Raw genomic sequence first — 20,945 nt, forward strand, 5'->3', positions numbered from 1 at the left:
AACTTATGAAGTAAACATGGCATATGTAAGTCAGCGAGACGCTGACCTCAGTTATCTATCACAGGAGGGTGTTGAGAGTTACATTGTACATTTAATCGCTAATTTAAGTCGCACAAATTGAATGTATTGTTCTGATCTTTAACATTCAGAATTGAGACCCTTTCCCAGTTTTAAGTTACAGTGCTTGTTTGTTTAAATGTATAGTTATTTTCGTGCTTATATCCAATTAAGGTTCAAGCACGCTGTCCTTTGGCACACACCTCTGCTATGCCCAGGGCAGAGAGTTAATGGTTAGTGGTTAGTGAGAGAGAAGTCGGTGTAGTGAATTTACACCTACCCATTGCGCTGGGTGGGAGCCGGTACCAGGATGCGAACCCAGTCCGATCGCTTAACAACAACACAACCGAGGCCGGTAGTTACAGTCCATATAAAATATAGCGACAGACGTATACAGACCTATTCAAGAGTAATTACTGTGGACACACTTCACAAAGGAGGCACGGAGAAAAGGAAATAAAACGAAAATGGCGGGTGCTGAAGATGGACTTGTTATTTTCAATAGAAACCAGCAGGTTATTAACCATGTAAATGTGTTTGTGTCGTCCATTTAATATAGGCACATACATTAGTATTTAATCATTAATATTAACTGGGCAGAACCTAAAAGCGAGTGTAATCCCCACTAGAATAGCCCAAACTTTCAGCATAAAACATCGTACGACACACGTATTTTAATTTTTCTAGTCCGGAGGGACGTAGTTAGTGTGTGTTCTTACTACGTCCGGAACTTGTTACATACCCTATATATGGCTGGTATTCAAAATTTGTGGCACAGTGTTTAAACCGTTTCTCAACCGAAATAGCGCAACAAATGGACACGCAAACCAAAAATGTATAACCTACAATACTAACTAAGGCGTAGTAAAAAAAATTGTTTGGTTCCGGTTACCCGACCGTCCCTAAATTTTTGGTGCCGACCCTAAATTTTTTTTTAACCTTTTCCCCACCCTTTTTTTTCCCACCTGTTTTATTTAATAATCCATTAATATCAATCCAAATTTTCGTCGACTCTAAAAACAACAACTGCAGAGAGATGCCACGAGATCTGTCAGTCCAAGATCTCGTTACCAGAAGACCCGGAACACTTCGCGCAATTTTACTTCCGAAGAGTTCCAAATGAAAAGCTTCCGACAGCCATTCGGAACTCCTCGTACATTTCCACGAAATATAAGCGTAGCGGAATGTGACGAGGTGTTCCGATTCCTTGAATGTCGTTTCATTTGAAATTGATTTAAATACATGTGTAATATTATTTGATTTGAATGAGCACATTTTTGACATTCTACTCTGTAAATGGAAGACGCCATTGACACCACATGCTCTCGGACGTGTTCTCGTACTCATTCAGAACTACTCGGAACTTGTGAATCCAATCTTCAAAATGTTACGCTAGTTTACTGTTAAAAAGCAGAATGATACAAATTTCCAGTCTATTTTGGTAGGGGAATTACCTAAAACGTAATCGAACTTCTAGAAATACCGAGTTATGATTCAATGTTAAACATAAAGAGTAAACATGAAAATAGCCGATTATGCTGAAAAGATTACTTAAATTAAATATTTAGACATCAACTCTATCAATATTTTGCATTTGTTTGACAAATAACCCCTGTATTTATTATTAAATATGATGATATCCATGGCATTTGAAATGAACTGGTAGTACCCAAAACCTTAAGAAATTACAACTCTTTTCACATTTAATAGCGTCTGCAGTGCTGTAGTTGTGAGGAGATGTAACCATGTTGTGGATCAGACCTTTAAAAGCAAAAATACAAACCTGTTTTACCTCTTTGTCAACAGTGCAAAGATACTGTGCAGTGTCCTTATGGACGACCAAAAGGGAAACTGTTTTCCTGAAAATAGTTGTTTTCATTTGATATCTCTGCTATGAGGATAGTTAGTATGGAGATCTTTTTGTTAACTTATTTTGTTAATTTTTATTGACATCTTTGTTGTGTTCATGATGTACATTTTGTTACTGCAATACTGGCAATGAAATAGGCCGGGAAGATCAGTGTTGTTGCTGTAGTTGTGAGGGGGTGTAACCATGTTGTGGATCAGACCTTTGATATTAAAACTTTTTTCCAATGAACAAATTATAGTGTTATTTTAGTGTTATCGTAGTTTATAACCGTACCGTGTAGTATTATACTTGGGTGGTGTTTACATTTTAAATATACAGGCTGGTAGGTACTGGGTTCGGATCCCAGTCGAGGCATGGGATTTTTAATCGAGATACCGACTCCAAACCCTGAGTGAGTGCTCCGCAAGGCTCAGTGGGTAGGTGTAAACCACTTGCACCGACCAGTGATCCATAACTGGTTCAACAAAGGCCATGGTTTGTGCTATCCTGCCTGTGGGAAGCGCAAATAAAAGATCCCTTGCTGCCTGTCGTAAAAAGAGTAGCCTATGTGGCAACAGCGGGTTTCCTCTAAAAAAAAAAACAGTGTCAGAATGGCCATATGTTTGACATCCAATAGCCAATGATAAGATAAAAAATCAATGTGCTCTAGCGGCGTCGTTAAATAAGACAAACTTTACTTTACATTTTAAATAGTTTTTAGCTGAAACAAAGTTAAAACAAATACAAAAGAAAACAAATAAAAAAAAGAAAAGAAAATGTCTTTAATGCTTGCTAAAGTTAACAATATTATAAAAGAACTGAATATTAGCCCCAGTAATGAAACAAAATACAGGGGCGTAGCCAGAAATTTTCTTAGAATTACGCACGCCAAAGGCATGCCCGAGCGGGGGGGATTCGGGAGGCCTCCCTCTGTGAAAATTTTGAAACTCAGGACGCCTGTAGATGCATTTTTAAAAATCTTTTTTCGAATCAATTTTAAGAGGATATTTTATAGAACAATTACAGACAGCCTCGACCTATTCCCGGATTTAGTTTTTGCATTACATACTGTGCATAATGAGTGCTACGCCTTTGAAAAAAGATAAATACTCATTTGTAGGGATTCCTTTTTGCGATTTGCAGTGGCTATGCTACTTTCACTTCATCGATGGGACTTATATACTACAGTGACATTCCAAATGTGGGTTTTTTAAAGCTCATTATGCGAGGTTAGTATTGTTCAATTTTTGTGACACTTTTGGATTCCTGTTTACGTTAAAACTGTTTTTAACATATGTAAAATTATAGCCAATCCAATAGTATGTCTACAAGCGGTCCGAGCACATTTCTTAAAAAAAAAAATTAAAACTAGACTGGTCGCAAGTTACAACTGTTGCAATATAACGTTGTTTACTGGTTTGCTGCGCATCAAGTATCTAAAAATCAGTCTAAAACATTTGTCGGAATACCAGTAGTATGTCTGCATGAATAAACTTCCTGTAATCGTGAAGTTTGCAAGTTTTAATTTCTGAACGTTTACAGATCATGACGTAACCGATTTGCGGTTCGCGTAAATTTTATTTTGCGTAACCGACACGCGTTCACGTGAAATATTGTGCCCTGCCCTATGCAAGTAACAAACTTACTCAAAACAGTAAAAGCATTCTTGATTTAATATTTGTCTCTTGTCCATTATATGTTGAAACTGTTGAAGTTCTAACCCCATTCTATAGCGACCATTCCCCAGTTGCACTTTATATTGGTCCCAAATTACAAAAAAAGAAGAAGAAAGAAAGGCATTCCAGAGGACTTTATGGGATTACCCATCTGCCGATATTTGTGGTCTAAAAACATTTATTTTGGACTGAGTGGGATAATATTTTTGATTCGGAATTGATCGATACAATAATTTCAAATGTAACGAACATTCTACTGAATGCAACTAAAACGTTACAGTACGACCAAATGACAAACCCTTTATGAATGGAACCATTCGAAGATTAATCAGGCAAAGCCAAAAGCTATACCACAAAGCTAAAACTCTCAACACACCAGTAGCTTAGAAAAAGTAAGAAATCTTGTAATTAAGGAAGTACGTAGATTTAAATCCGATTATTTTAACACACTTGATAATAAAATTAATAACTTTTCTTCTTCTTCTTCTTTGCGTTCGCTGACTACACTTCTAAATTTGATCGTACAATGAAGAGCATCGTCCTCTCTAGGTCCTCCTTGTTGCCATAGAGCTTGGTAGCAAGAGATTCTTGATGAGGCTAGATTTTCTTCCTGGTTTTCTGCTGCTGCGGACATCTCTGGAGGATGTGCAATGTTGTCCGGTCTTCTTGACCGCATGTGCATATAGGCGAAGAGGCAAGGCGGAACTTCCTGTGCATGTGTGAGTTCAGCCTGTTATTAGTGTTATGTCCAGTGCGGAGACGAAAGAGTGTGACCTGCTGCTGTCTAGTTACGAGATCGTAGCTGTCTTTGTTTTTGGTGATCTCATGATTGCTTTTATGATGTTAATTTTCTCTTGGAATTCGATGTTGTTGCACTGCTGTTCTTTGCTTGCTCCTTTTTTTGCCAGTGTGTCCGCTTTCTCATTTCTTAGGATACCATAATGGGCTGTTATCCATTGAAGGATCACCTGTCTTTTTTTGGTGACTTGTTGGAGCTTTGTGGACAGCTTTGTGTCATTTTCGATGGCTTCCAAGACAGATAGTGCGTCAGTGAGGAATACAACTTGCTGGCAGTCATCTGAGTAATGCTGAATGATGGAGGCAGCTTGGATGAGCGCTTCAGTCTCTGCTCGATAGTTGGTGCAGTGCAATCCAGTGGCTACACTTGTGTCAAGGTTATCGCCGCATGGAAATTCCATGTGGATTTCATCACCTCCATTGGACATTGCATTGGTTGCTGATCCATCTGTGTACACATGTATCCATGCTTCTGATGGGTATTTCTCAGCTATTGTTGCAAGGGCAAGATATCTCTTTACAAGGTTGTCCTGCTCATCACCTGAGGTGAGACTTGGGATAGTTTTTTTGACCTGGATGTCTGGTGTCGCTATGGCCCATGGTTTAGCTGTGTCCTTCGTGTTAAAGGAGAGTGTTCCACTGGATAAGGTGGTTCTGTGTTGTCTGAGAAGCCTTCGGGTTAAAGGAGAGTGTTCCACTGGGTAAGGCGGTTCGGTGTTGTCTGAGAAGCTTTCTGTATTCATGCACAAAACTGCTGCGCTTGAGCTGGTTTGTTGTGTTGTTGTTTAGTCTTTATCTCATTGCATGGTCTGTCACACTAGTGAACTTTTCAGCTTGAATCATGATCTTCGCTTCTCGCCTTTTGTTGAGAGGCTGTATGAGTAAGCTTTTCCATGTCTTTGATTGGTGTCGACTTCGTTGCTCCTGTTATGATATGGAGAGCTTGGTTCTGGACTTTGTCAAGTGCCTGCTGGTTTGTTTTAGCTGTTGTTGACCATGCTGTGGAACTATTCGAGGTGAGGTCTTATTCCTCGGTATACTGTTTTTAGTATTTTTTTGTTGGCTCCCCATGTGGTTCCAGCAAGTTTTCTGAGAATAAGTTAATAACTGATGATACTGGATCAAAACACTGGTGGAAGCTTGTTAATACGTATTTAAAAAAAAAAAAAAATTGTGGATCTAGTAATTCTTTGATACCCTTGTTTGTTGATGGCACTGTCATTGAAGACCCCAAAGAATTAGCTAATGCATTCAATGAGGTTTTTTTTATAAAACAATCCACCGCAGATTCTCCACCAGTAGAACTTCCAATGCTAGTTAGTATGGTTAATGATTCACTTACGGATATTGTGCTAGAGCAAACTGAAGTGGAGGACATCCTAAATTCACTTGACGTATCCAAATCATTGGGTCCTGACCTTATTAGTAATAAATTACTGAAATTATTAGCTAAAGAACTCTCCTTTTTTCCATCTGTACGGAAACTTGCAAATGTAAATCTTATTCATAAGACCGGCCTCGGTGGCGTCGTGGTATGCCATCGGTCTACAGGCTGGTAGGTACTGGGTTCGGATCCCAGTCGAGGCATGGGATTTTTAATCCAGATACCAACTCCAAACCCTGAGTGAGTGCTTCGCAAGGCTCAATGGGTAGGTGTAAACCACTTGCACCAACCAGTGATCCATAACTGGTTCAACAAAGGCCATGGTTTGTGCTATCCTGCCTGTGGGAAGTCGAAATAAAAGATCCCTTGCTGCTAATCGGAAAGAGTAGCCCATGTAGTGGCGACAGCGGGTTTCCTCTCAAAATCTGTGTGGTCCTTAACCATATGTCTGACACCATATAACCGTAAATAAAATGTGTTGAGTGCGTCGTTAAATAAAACATTTCTTTCTTTCTTTCTTATTCATAAAAAAAGTAGTATTCACAAACTTTCAAATTATAGACCAATCTCATTAAGTAATATTTCTAAACTTTTTGAAAAATGCATTTTTAAACACATTTTTAACTTCTTTAGAACTAACAACATTATATCAAAATTTCAATCTGGATTTATTCCAGGTGATTCAACCGTAAACCAGCTTCTGGATTTGTATCACTTTATTTGTCAATCTATGGATGAAAGAAAGGAAGTTAGAGCAGTATTTTGTGATATAAGTAAAGCATTTGATAGAGTTTGGTACAAGGGTTTAATTCACAAATTGGAAAATGTTGGTGTAAAAAGAAAATTATTAACATGATTAACATCATGTAGTATTGCATAACCAGTTTTCTCATATCAAGACTGTCCCTGCAGGTGTCTCTCAAGGTTCCGTCCTTGGTCCTATTCTGTTTTTGATGTATATAAATAATATTGTAAGTGATATCACCTCAAATATACAACTGTTTGCTGATGATACTTCGCTGTATATAACTGTTGAAAATCTTAATGCATGTTGTAAAATCTTAAACACAGATTTAGAGAGTATTAATAGATGGGCAAAAAAATGGTTAGTAAAATTTAGTCCTAATAAAACTGAAACAATGACTTTCAGTCATAAAAATAAAAACACTAATAATCCTAGGTTATTCTTAGACAATGTTCAGATATCTGAGGTTGAGATTCATAAACATTTGGGTCTTAACGTTTCAAAAATCTGGAGAATGGGACTATCATATAAAAGATATTGTGGATAAGGCCAGTAAAATGATAAATTTTCTTCGTTCATCTAGATGGGCATAAGAAAAAAATATACAGATAATTTATTCTTCTCATATTTGACTATGCAGACATCATCTGGAACAACTGTACCCTCTATCAGGCAAATACCCTTGAAAATCTCCAATTAGATTCTCTCCATACAATTTGTGGTGCTAACAGAAATTATGCCGTCATTAAATAAAATTATTTAATTTATTTGATGTAATATAATTAAAATATAAAAATTAAACTGACATGTCACTGCAGACTGACTACGCTATATATGATAAATTGTCGTCCCCTTGCAACCCCATTGTTCTTGATCGTGCATGTGACATTCGCATGTTAACTGTTGTGTCACGTTTAGGCAATGGATACCGCCACTGGCATAAATAAATTATACGGCATATTGATAAACAAAACCAATAACAAACTCATCATTATTTGCCGTGGCAATTTTCTTAATTGCAGAGGTTGCTAAAGTGCACTAATATTTTTCTTACAATGTTAGTTTGTTACATTTATTTTTTTAACGTCCAAAGGGACGTAGAAAGTGGTTCTTTCTACACCCGAATATTTTTACATACCCTGTATATAGCTGGTATTCAAAACTTGTGGCACCATGTTTCTCAACTGAAATACATATAGTGCAACAAATGGACACACAAACCAAAAATGTATAATCTACCATACTCACTAATCTCGATTGAAGTACTTGCATCATTATTAACAAAATAAATCTTCCAATGACAACATAAAACATTTGCCCGCCATTTTAAATTTACTAAATAGAGGGAAGCAACTTGCCCTGCACATTAAGAAAAGTATTGACTTAATGTGCACCGTGGACTAGATGTAAAGGTATTTGATGTCAAACATAGGATTGTTGGGGTGTTAGAGCATAAATCTTTGACTACTCTTTGGTGGACAGCAATTGCGAAAACATTACATAGCTTGCTCGTATATATATATATATATGGTCTCTGACTGTAATGAGAGCCAAATGTCCGTCTAACGGACATAGCTCTCTTACAGTCAGAGTCCTCGGGCGATTTGAAAACGGGGTCAACCTATTTACAGTCCAGAGCCCGAAAGTATCCCAGAGACAAAAACAGAACCCGTATGTTAATGTCAAAGTGTATATTGTTCATATTTGGCACAAAGATACACCTCCGTATGATGTATTTAAATAATGTAAAACAAATAAATGTATTTAAATAAAATTCACCAATTGCTTTGAGTGCCAGAGCTAGCCCTGCATTTGATTATATATATATATATATATATATACATACAGTCAAACCTGTCTATGGTGGCCATCTGTGGGACATGACAAAAGTGGCCGTCATAGAGAGGTGGCCGCCGTATGCAGGTCATATATAAGTCCGAATTTTTAAAAACAATTACACGTATGTTGCAATATAACTATTAAGGAGGCATATACATGTGCAAAAACATAATTAAAAACAAGACAAAAAATTATCATCTATATGCGTGGTTTCTTGCACTTTCCTATGACTAGAGGAACACAGTTTTCTCCGGTCATACTTGCACATAGTGCCACGGTCAGTCTCTTCTTAGAGCGCTTACCTTTCACCTTTCACTTTAAGGGTTGCCTTTGTTGTATCCCTGTAAAACAGACCGGTCTCGTCCATATTGAAAATGTCCTTAGGAGCATACCCGTCACACACCACTGGCAACTTTGACTTCCAGTCCTCAACTGCAGTGTCACTTACGTCACCTCGCTCCCCACTTAGTGTACCTGTGACGATGTTGTGCCTATGCCTGAATGAATCCAGCCACCCATTTGACGCTTTGAAACTCGCTATTCCCAAATCTTCGGCAAATTTTAATGCCTTCTCCTTAATCAGTGGACCACTGACATTTATTCTACGAGCAGTGGCATTTTGGAACCATTTCCAAACCAACATGTTAATATCCTCATTGCCTGTAAGTTTTCTCTGCCTTTTTCTGTCAGAGGGCTGGTTGTTATCATAATCTGCCAACACCTCCGCTTTTCTCTTTAAAATGCCATCAATCTGAGTTCTACCCACCCCGAAATGTTCAGCAATTTTTCTAGCACTCAATTTGTCTTTCTCTGATTTTTTAATGACCTCTACTCTCTGTTCCAATGTTAACGCGATCGGCTTACTGGGTTTAGGTGGCATTTTGAAAATAAATATCAGAAATAAACTGCAGCAGTATTTAATTCCTTCTAGAGTTGACACGTTTAACTTCAGTTGTTTTAGGGTAGATACCCTCTTATCAACTGTGTTTAATGACCACCGCCGATGACTAGTACATCGCACCGTTAATCCAGATTAAAAACACTTGTTAATTAACGAACACAGCTAAGCGACCGACGACCTTTAAAGGACTGCTGTTTATCAAGCCAATTGGTTATATCAACAAAAACATCTTATGTTTTTTTTTACGATTGCCGACATTTTTTTATAACTTGCACTAAAAAGCAATTGTGGCCGCAATAGTAGGTTCATTTTCACTTTTTTATGACAAAAGTGTGGCCGCTGGCCCGTTGAGTACGTGGTTGCCATATAGAGGTAAAATAAATAGTAAAATTCATTGGGGGGACCTCAGGGTGGCCGCCATATGGAGATGGCCGCGAAGGCAGGTATATATATATATCAGTGGTGGGGAAAAGCCCCTTTTTCCCGTTCTGGGACCGATTCTCGATCTCTGAGACCGAAATTATTTTTTAAAAACGTGCGTTTGCCGGTCCCACTTTTGTCATTCTTGTCGGTCCGAAGCACCTGTCCATTTCTATTATTGAAACAAATTCCTATCCGTCAAATGGACCAGCTGGCCTCAGACCACAATTAATTTCACTATGTATTCTCATGTAGCCCCAGTGGCTGTAGCACTTTTATTAATTTCACCAGGCCATTAGCATTTCACGGGAAACATTACCTGCCTGGGCCCATTGAACACTCGAAAGGACGACATCTGTTGTCCAGCTCTTTTCCGCGTTATATCAATGTAAACAAACACACGTGGGCTAAGGGACCGAATCACACCCATTTCTCTGCATTTTACACAAATTTTGCATGACTTCAATGTGCTCTGGGGGACATTATGCAGTATCCAGTGTAAACCAAGTGCACATATTCACTAACTGCATCCTCTCACCTGTCAAACCCAGTGTAACAATCCAGTATACTAAGCAGCTCCCCAGCCATTAATCACATCACAAGAAAACTATATTTTCTCGCATTAACTTCCGTATTTTGGACAACCAAATGGGTGGATAACTCTAGTCTGAGGCCAGCTTGCCCAGACATCGGTATCTTGTGCATGATTTAAAATAATAAAAAAATAGTGGTCAATATGGCTGGTGTTTCAGACGTGATTGAATACTCATACTTTTTATACATATATGGGAATTAAAATTCATAACTTTTATTCATTTTTTATATTATTTATTCCATTATGTAAAATATATACAATTTGTGGGGGGTTTTCACTGATAAAAAAAAAAAAGTTTCATATTTTCATATTTATCGTTTCGCGTTAATGATTCAAGATAAAACTATACAAATGTCACTGATTTAAAAAAACTACTATTTGGCAAATATCGTCTTTTAAATGTTCTTCTCTTCTTTTTTTTAATTCCTTTCTTTTTCCCCCTCCACCTCCCCCCGATAGTGACGACATCAAGTGGGACCGATTGACAATTTAATTTTTCCCCACCCCTGATATATATATATATAATCCAATATCTTATATTATATACTGAGAGGCATAAATGATGGGTATTTTGCTGATATTTTCTTATACTGGTAACAACTATAACTGAAAGAAGATATTGTTCAAATCAGGATTTTAAGCAATAAAATGTGGTTTTAAACAAAAAACACAACTAGGTTTTTTGGCAATAAAACAGCAATTTTTTAACATTACTTACCATGGCATATTAAAAAAAGACAGAAAACATAAAAAAATGGGGAGACGAGCAGGCAATGCACATGCGAAAAGATTTTCATATGCAATGCTGTATTGTTGTAATAAACACCAGTTATGCTTTTTGCTAAAAACTTTTTTCTGATTTGAAAAAAAATCCTCTTTCACTTACAATTATTACCAATATGTTATTTGTCCACATACTTAACATATGTAATTTGACATTTCTATAATAGATTATTAAGTGAAATACCCATTGCGATATAGTGATTTCCCTAGAAATTTGGCAAGGCATGGTAGATCGAACACTTTTGGGGCATTTTCACCATTTTAGGGGCACTTGTTTTTCATTAAAAATACACAAAAATTGATTGAAATAAACATTAATGTAATTTATGTGCTTACTTTAATAAATGAATGGCAAAACATATAAAAGGCATATTTTATTAATTAAATAGTGAAAAAGGCTTGTTTAATCTCAGAGCAAGATGGTGCTGCACTATGCTAAAACAAGCTGGGGAAAACACTATGATATTTATGCCTCCGTATATAATTATATAATATAAAATATTAAATTTTCCGGAACTGAAGTCTCTTTGGGTGCTTCAGCTTGGTTGAACAACCTGGATAAAAAAAAATAATTAAGGGTGGGAAAAAACACCTATTTGGAACAAAACAAAATGACATTGTTTTGATGTATTCACCAGATCGGGAGGAAAAAAACTACGTGTACCTGCAAAGATTGCAAATATCAAATAACAACCTGCATTTTGGAATTTATATGTGCATTTTTGCATGTAAGCACACTGTATTTCAAACACTTTGCCTGCTTGAGGGCAACAAACTCTAAAAAACACAACCCATGTTTTCCAGCTCTTTCTCCCAGGATATTGGTTTAAACAAACACACCCACTAAATCTGGCCGGAGTACACCCATAGTTTGAAAAAAGGCATTCCCTGTGGGAAGGAGTATAAACATTTGTCACAATTTTGTGTTGTATTTTAAAGGCAAATCCACAATATAATGGAACAATAAACATGTTACTTCTGAGAGTTAAGAATTAAATTACTTTTTCAGACTCGAGCAATAAAATGCAAATATTAATGGCTACCACAACTCCCCCTATTTACTGGCCTGCATGACGGCACATAAGTCTGTACAGCAACCATTAAAACAATCGCTTCTCTCACTACTGTTCATATAAACATAAACAACTAATGGACATGACTTTTCATAAGTTTTAGGTAGACGACACATCCTATTATAGTTTGTTTCAGGTTAATATACATGCAAATAAGATAAATATAGATCATTTTTTAAAATGGTGTTCCATGTTACTTAGTTTTGGATAACACAAATTGATAAAATAACAAAGCCAATGTCACATGTCAAAATATATTATTATTATTATTTTATACATGTACAACAAAATCTGTTGGTTATTAACTATAAATGAGCACAAATAATGTTTTCATTTACCACATGGGAGAATGAAAATTGAGAAACAGACTATAGCTGAAATTAAGTCATGTGATCAGCTTTATATTATGGGGAGCCATTTTTGTTGTGTTCAGTGTTAATCTGGGTGAATTTCAAAGTGTGCTTGGTGTTTACATTTATTAATACATAACATAAAATATTTCATTTATGTATTCATAAATTACAAATCGGTCTTTATTGCAGCTTTTATACATATTAGTACAACTTTATGGAAGTTGATATTCCAGATTATTCATGACAGCAGTGACACAAAAATGTGTTCATAGGTGCTATGCTAAGAAAATACATTGAACAGTGCTGGCAGAAATGTGCCTAAAGTGCATTAATTCAGTTTTATTGAATCAAATTTTTATCTAGCAGGTTAATACATATTTTCACAATCAAGATGTGATGTTTTGACAATTGTTCTATTAATTAAATTAACATTGTTTGTTTGTTTGTTTACAAAACCCCATCACTTGTTTCCACTCTTTTTGACCATAATCTCTTCATGTGAAACTCATAAATGAGAAAATGTCAAGAAACTCCCATAACATTAATTTGACATAAAGAAGGAATCTTACCCTAACCCTAGCTGTTTAAAGGAGAGGACAATTAAGGCATTTGGCCTGGTATGCATATTCAACGATATATAATGCACATTATTGCTTAATATCAACACGTATAATCGTATAGTTAATTAATAAAACGGTTAAATGTGACGGCTATTATATATAAAGGGCGCAGCCATTTTGTACCATCTCAGTGAGTACGCCCTCTGTCGAGCTGGTGGTTACGTAATACTTAACGCGTAACGTCAGGAATGAGCCTTAGAACTAGAGAAACACAATCTGCCTGGTTTTTGCGGGATGATAAATAGTCATACATTGCAATGTTCTGTAATAATACACATCCCAGTAAGCCAGCAATAAGTATATCCAGCACTATATATATATTATTTTTCAATACAAAATAAAATACCATTGTCAAAGTGGCTACACAACAAGTCGAAACAATTAACAATGTTTTGCCCATGCATTAACCTATTTACTGAAATGATACACAGAGTGTTTTCTTAGTTAATTGGTCTATGCTGTTAGTTGCTTCTACCTGTGGTTCCTGATTGGCAGGTGTGTATTTGATTGATAACCAGATGAGCCAATTAATTGACGCTGTCTAGACACAAAAATACATACCGGTATTGTGGAATATTACCTGTCGCCCCTAAAATTGTAATGGACATGGTTTATTACTGTAAATAGTTCTGTAAAACTATTGATTAAGTAGACTATTCCATCTAAAACCACAGAACTGACCAATTACATAGTCCCAAAGAAAAGAAAATTATTACTTGGGTATCGTGGGTTGTCGTTTTTGCTCCAATTTAGCATATCAATAGGCCTAATAGTGTACATTTTTCCTTTGGATTATTTAACAGAGAAAAATACTATAACCCCATTTTGTTCCGTTAATGCAACTTGAAATATATTTAGTTAAATAGTTTATTATATTATTATGTCATTTATGCTGTTTTACAAGTGAGGTTGATCAAAGAGAAGCGCCGTGTCGAAACTTACTGCTTTTGTTTACACTGTACATACAGGAGATGGTCAGGAACTGACGTCACTTCGCCCCAAGCTATCCCACCGGACGTCACAAAAACGAAACAAAATAGCTGCCCCCAGTTAGCAGGAATAATCATGGTTTTTTATTAACTCTAAAATTACGCGTTTTTCATTTGCTAAAGTGTCGGTATGTGTTGGTGGTCCGGGTATGCATCTTTCCAACACATAAGGCTCTTGTTTGAGTTGACCCTACCTTTAAGCAAAAAAAATTTCAAACTATTTTAACTGGTTCCTGAAGTGGTAATTGTGTTTACTAAGTAGTGTAAAAAACAGTTTGTGACAAATAGCAGGCTGAACTTGCATGTACCCCTGGTAAAGTGCAACTTAATCACTTCATCTGTATACTTCATTATTTTCGACATGTTCCGAATTATACCAGAATCATAATTTGTGACTTGTCAAATATTTGTAACCTGTGGTTGAAACAAAAATAAAACTGAGACTCCTCGTACCAATACTAGAAACCAGTAAAATATAATAAGCATTCCATACTATAAAGCACACAGTCATTCACAATTCTGCACGCTATGTATAATACAAACTCGCAATTATCACTGACTTATCACATCTGCATACAGTACTCAATATAAGATACAATTAAAAATAGATATAAATGTGTAACCAGACATCTAAGTCTGTTTGCGTAGGCAAAAGTAATGCAGAAGTGTACATACTTCAAATATTTTCATAACACTTATTCTTCGCAGAATATTTAGTTATACCAAGAAAATAATTATGTCTGCTTTTGAGAAAGTAATCTGACTAAATTAGAAAATCTGGTTATAAAGGGTGTTGCATGCAGTCTTATTGTCGAGTTACGTGAAACTAGAACTACCTGAATTAAGAAATTAATATTTAATTGAAATCTTGGTGAATTAATAATTAACACCTTATTTCATACAGAAAGTGAACTTTAACAATTCATTTATTTTATTTAAAACAACAATCTTAATTTATTATGTTTACATTGAACTAAAATAAGATATTTCAAGAATAAAGTGACACTTGACTGGTGTAAACGGTGCAGTATGTGTTGATGTCTTGTTTCATACACAGCAAACGCGAATTCTGCAAAAGTTGCAATCATGGATGTGAAAGATTTCCAAATAAAAAATAGTCTGTCTTTTGATGGTTAGTATGTGCTGTTATTTTGGCAGTCCTAATTCAGTGACATAGAAGTAATTTGATATTAAAGTGACATACCCTGGTTTTTAATCACTGCTGCATATTTTTCATTATTGAAGCCATATTTGATAATTGATATCGGGCATTACTTACACCCAAAGTGTTTCTGGTTATTCTGTTATTTGTAATGCCACAAAATTAATGTTTGTGGAAACATACTTTAATCTTTTTTTTCTTTCTTTTGTTTTTTAGAGAATTTCCCTGTTTCAACTTCACAGACTTGTTTCACTTGTTGAATCTTTGTTCAGATTTGTTACAGGTTTGCAGATTAACCAAACTTACTGTTGTGTTTCCATGGTTTCAAACTAGGATCTGTGACTTTAAGTTGGTAATACTTTGCGATAAGAAAATGAGCTGGGTAAAGGGAGATGGCATTTGATTATTGAAACAATACCCCATTCCAGCCTGAACTAAAAGTGTTGGTTTTTTGTTGACATTTTGTCATTAATCTTGTTGGCTTGTTTATTATAGTCCAGTAAAATTTGTTGTATTTCTCTTTGTAGAGTGAGGAGGACAATGACATGTGGGATGATTCAGCTCTCATCTCGGCCTATGACAAGGCAGTTTCTGCCATGAAGGTACACACACGTATGCAGGATGCATGTGCACACACACACACACACACACACAATGCGCGCACACACACCACATATATAAAGTTAAAGTTTGTTTTGTTTAATGACACCACTAGAGCACATTGATTTATTAATCATCAGCTATTGGATGTCAATTGTTAATTTGTCATGTAGTCTGGTGTTAAGAAAATTAATCTTTGGACCTCGCTAAACTCGCTCCAAGGATGATTTTGTTGACTCTTGTCAGAAAAAACATCTACAACAGAACTTGTGCCAGAAACTATTATTTAGAAGCAACATGGTTTGTTTATGGTATTGATAAACTGTCAAAATTTTCTTAGTGTGCCACAATTTTTGCACTTACAATTTTTAACTATGCATAATAATAAAACCTATTGTAAAGCCACAAGATGTTTCTGATTTTCCTGATGTTTGTAATAGATCCCCGTCAGTGGACCCATTGGGCTATTCCTCATCTCAGACAGTGTACCACGACTGGTATATCAAAGGCCGTCACATATGCTATCCTGTATGTGGGTTGGTGCATATAAAAGATCCTTTGCTATTAATGGAAAAATATATTGGGTTTCCTCTCTAAGACTATACATGTATGTCAAAATTACAAATGTTTGACATCCAACAGCAGATGATTAATAAATTAATAATAGTGGTGTCGTTAAAGAAAACATTTGGTCATTTTGACATATACTGTCAGAGAAGAAACCCACTGCATTTTTCCATTAATAGTAATGGATCTTTTATATGCAACATACCAGACTGGATAGCACATACCACAGCCTTTGATATACCAGTTGTGGTGCACTGGCCAGAACTAGAAATAACTCAATAGACCCACCGATAGGGATCGATCCCAAACCGACCGCACATCAAGTGAGCGCTATGTCCCGCTCCTATTTTTGTAGGAGGATGGGATGGACTATAGTTTTACTCCTGCAATTTAGTTTCATGACAAACATTTGTTAACATTGTTTTGATGGCTAGTGCTATTTGAAGTCACTTTGTGGCGTCATAAAGATATGAAATTCATGACTACATGAAATTCACGACTAATACATTTTGGTCCACTAACTATTTCTGTTTTGGATGTTAATGATTCTGTTGGATGAGTATTGTTGTTTCAACCACAAAAATATTTTATTCGTAGGCAAAGTTGGCTGAAAGAAATGGAGATGAAATTGAAATCCCAGAAGCTCAGACTTTGACAGAGACAGAAAAGATGATGAAGAAGAAGAAGAAAAAGAAGAACAGACCAAAGAAAAAAAAGCAAAAGGTTCATGCACACATATATGATTTGCTGCTTTGTGTCTTAAATCAGTTCCATCCTAGTCTATAGTGCGGGAAGAAGCAAAGGTTAATTCACACATATATGATTTGCTGCTTTGTGTCTTAAATCAGTTCCATCCTAGTCTTTAGTGCGGGAAGAAGTAAAGGTTCATTCACACATATATGATTGGCTGCTTTGTGTCTTAAATCAGTTCCATTCTAGTCTATAGTGCGGGAAGAAGTAAAGGTTCATTCACACATATATGATTTGCTGCTTTGTGTCTTAAATCAGTTCCATTCTAGTCTATAGTGCGGGATGAAGTAAAGGTTCATTCACACATATATGATTTGCTGCTTTGTGTCTTAAATCAGTTCCATCCTAGTCTTTAGTGCTGGAAGAAGCAAAGGTTCATTCACACATATATGATTTGCTGCTTTGTGTCTTAAATCAGTTCCATCCTAGTCTATAGTGTGGGATATAGCTGTTTGTGGCATGCTCATCTGAGATCTTTGGGTCATAGGACTGAATCCTCTCGGCGGTCTCTTTGGGTTACTGTAAATCATAAAATATTAGCGATCTTAATATTTTGCAAAATACAAATAAGTGATATCAGAAACAAAAACAAAAGACTAAAGCTTAAGTTGTAGGATCAGTTTTGACATGCACCTTACAGATGCTTAAATGTAGTAGAAAATGTAACATAACAGCAATTGTGTGTTCTGTCAATCACCAACAAAACAGTCTGTTGTACATCATGTTAAATATAGCATCATGAAATATTAGCGTTTTTTATGCTAGTTAACATTTCCTGATTTACAGTATTTCCCACTCCAACCGATGGCCTATTACTGGTATGTCAAAGGCTGTCAAGTGTGGTACGTGTTCTGTTTGTGGAAAAGTGCATATTAAGTATTTGTTTGCTGCTAATGAAAAATGTAGCAGGTTTCCTGTGAAGACTGCTCTGAAGATATTGTATGTGTACTCGATATGTTCTAGGTTTTACCTCAGTGGTACCATAAAATGTTAGGACTATGCACATTTTCATTTGGGATATCAGAATTCTAGAGATTGAGACAAGAAAACTGCTACAAGGAACATGTTTACTACTCCTTCCAATAAGCTCATTCAAAACACCTCTGAAAACATTACATGTAGTTTTAGTTTAAATCCAATTGGTTAAACTTTTCGTCACACACAACTATTTTAAAACTGGTTTCAGTTTTTACTGATTTTAAAAAATAACCTAACCACCTTCAATGACAGTTTGATTGTATGTTATGATCAGCATGACAGAATTAAAATCTCTGATAAAAGTTTTCATTAACGTTAGAAGTCTTTTCCACTTTGACAGCCCTTGCAGCTGTTGCAGTATGAAATCCAAAATTTCTAAAAGGGAATGGTCCCAACCATAAATATGTTTAACAGAAATATATGGATTATAAGTGTATATTGTTAGGTTTGTGCATTTTTTATTTTATTGAGTTGTTAATTAGGAATAAACTATGTATAATTATGATTAATTTGTAGGGTTTTTTATATTATTTTGATCACAATTAAATGTAAAGATAGGAAAATAAATGTATGACACATACAAATAGGATAGATCTTTAATTCTAGTGTACATGTATTTTTAAAACCTGTCATAAATTTTCCTCTGTTTTAGCAGTAAATGTTATATAAAAATTGTAACCCAGGGGAGATTCCTATTAATAAATATCCGAAGTTAAGCCCACGTTATGTGGGTTTAAATATAGGAAATCCTGATACACGTCGTTTTAAATATAGGAAATCCTGATACATGTCGTTTTAAATATAGGAAATCCTGATACATGTCGTTTTAAATATAGGAAATCCTGATACATGTCATTTTAAATATAGGAAATCCTGATACATGTAGTTTTAAATATAGGAAATCCTGATACACGTCGTTTTAAATATAGGAAATCCTGATACATGTCGTTTTAAATATAGGAAATCCTGATACATGTCATTTTAAATATAGGAAATCCTGATACATGTAGTTTTAAATATAGGAAATCCTGATACACGTCGTTTTAAATATAGGAAATCCTGATACATGTCGTTTTAAATATAGGAAATCTTGATACATGTCATTTTAAAACCTATTTACAAAACCCAAACCAGTTTGTGTGATAAATTCCCCAGTAGTTAATGATTGATGTTTGATCTTTCAGTGGAATGTTGGTGATTTCTGTCGTGCAGTATTCAGTGAGGACGGGTTGATCTACACCGGTCAGATCACTGACATTGACTACGACAAGGGCACTTGTGTAGTGAAGTACAAAAACTACGGAAATGAAGAGGAGCACAAATTATCCGACATTTTGCTACCAAGTGTGAAGATCAAGAGAACTGGTATTGGGCATTCGTCAGCAAGTGAAGTACGTTGATATAATTCATTTGTGTATGTTTTTCAGGTAATGGAGGTACTGGAAAGTCATGGAATTTTGACGTGTGTCACAGAAACCGGGAACATTTTGTTCACTATTGTGTTGCGATTTGATACACAATTTTAAAACACTAAACAGTAGTTGCTGATCAATTTTATATTGACTGGAAATATCACTAATCAAGATTTTGAAAACAAAATGTTCTATGGGAAAGTCACGAAAAATGAAAATATTTCGTAATTTTCCCCCCCAATTAAGTCACCACAAAAAGAGTCAAATTGTAATTCACATCAAACCTAATAATATTAAATCGGAAAAATCTTGAAGAAAATCCGAATGATTATGGAAAATATCGTTTAAAAGTTATTGAGACTCTTTGAATTGAGTTGATAACAAAGTGTAAAGAAGCCTGTTATCACATGCTTTGTTCCTCTAGCAAAGTTTTTCTGTGACACATAACACTCAACTTTTTATTCTTATTAAGGCACAGTTGCATGGCAGTTAACTTACTACATGGTCCAATAAAATATTGCCTGAAAAATATATATTGGTACCTTTATTTTGTCCTAAAACGTATATATAGTAGCTATGTTCATATCCAACTTGTTATCGATAATTTTATTACATGATGCAACCATAAATCAGAAAAAACAATTTGATTAAGTTTTATACGCCCGTCTATGATGGGTCGTATTATGGTATGGCTTTGTCCGTCTGTCCATCTTTTAACTTTTGCTTGTCATGGACCATATCTTGCATACAGGACCATCAAACCTCACATGTAGGAACAACTTGGGATGGCGGTGTGTCGCGTACTATTACTAGGTCACTGTAACCTACTTTTCACGGTCTACTGCATATAACAGTAAATCCTTGTCCGGACCATATCTTGCATACAGGACCATCAAAGTGTTAACCTCACATGTAGGAACCTACTTTCCACGGTCTACTGCACATACCCGTAACATATTCATTAATATCTATGGTTTTCCATCAAACTCCTGATGGACGTATCATGTACATGTATGTATGCTTGGAACAACAGGGATCAAATTTCAAAATAAATACAGTTAAATAATTTCCTGTAAAATAAATATATTTGATTTTTTTTTCTTCTCCTTTTGAAAGTAATTTGCAAATTAATTTTCCAGTCCGATGTTCTTGGCCAATCAACTTCACAACCAGGCTCTGGTGCAGCCAATCACAACCCAGCTTGGCAAGGAACAGGCTTCTTGCCTCCACAACAACCATTTCAACAAATGCCACAGGTGATTTTTAAAAACATTTCTCAGGATACTCAAGTAAAAATAATCATTCAGCTTGTTTTGTCTATCAATCGGAAGATGTTAATTTTCTGGCAGTGGTGGCTGTTGTTGATCACATGAACTTGATGAGGCAACATTATT

The 20,945-nt window shown here is 35.7% G+C and overlaps 1 protein-coding gene across 1 annotated transcript in view; it reads left to right on the top strand.

Moving 5' to 3' along the window:
• Window positions 1-504: 504 nt before the first annotated feature.
• LOC121383196 (survival motor neuron protein-like) overlaps window positions 505-20,945 on the top strand; it is a 28,844-nt gene continuing 8,403 nt past the window's right edge. The window contains exons 1-5 of the mRNA XM_041513065.1: window positions 505-572; window positions 15,772-15,846; window positions 17,009-17,134; window positions 19,324-19,530; window positions 20,691-20,807. Coding sequence (XP_041368999.1) covers window positions 525-572; window positions 15,772-15,846; window positions 17,009-17,134; window positions 19,324-19,530; window positions 20,691-20,807 — 573 coding nt within the window. The 5' untranslated portion in view covers window positions 505-524. The remainder of the gene's footprint in view (window positions 573-15,771; window positions 15,847-17,008; window positions 17,135-19,323; window positions 19,531-20,690; window positions 20,808-20,945) is intronic.

This window comes from Gigantopelta aegis, chromosome 2 (genome assembly GCF_016097555.1).
Source record: "Gigantopelta aegis isolate Gae_Host chromosome 2, Gae_host_genome, whole genome shotgun sequence".
Taxonomy (NCBI): Eukaryota; Metazoa; Mollusca; class Gastropoda; order Neomphalida; family Peltospiridae; genus Gigantopelta; species Gigantopelta aegis.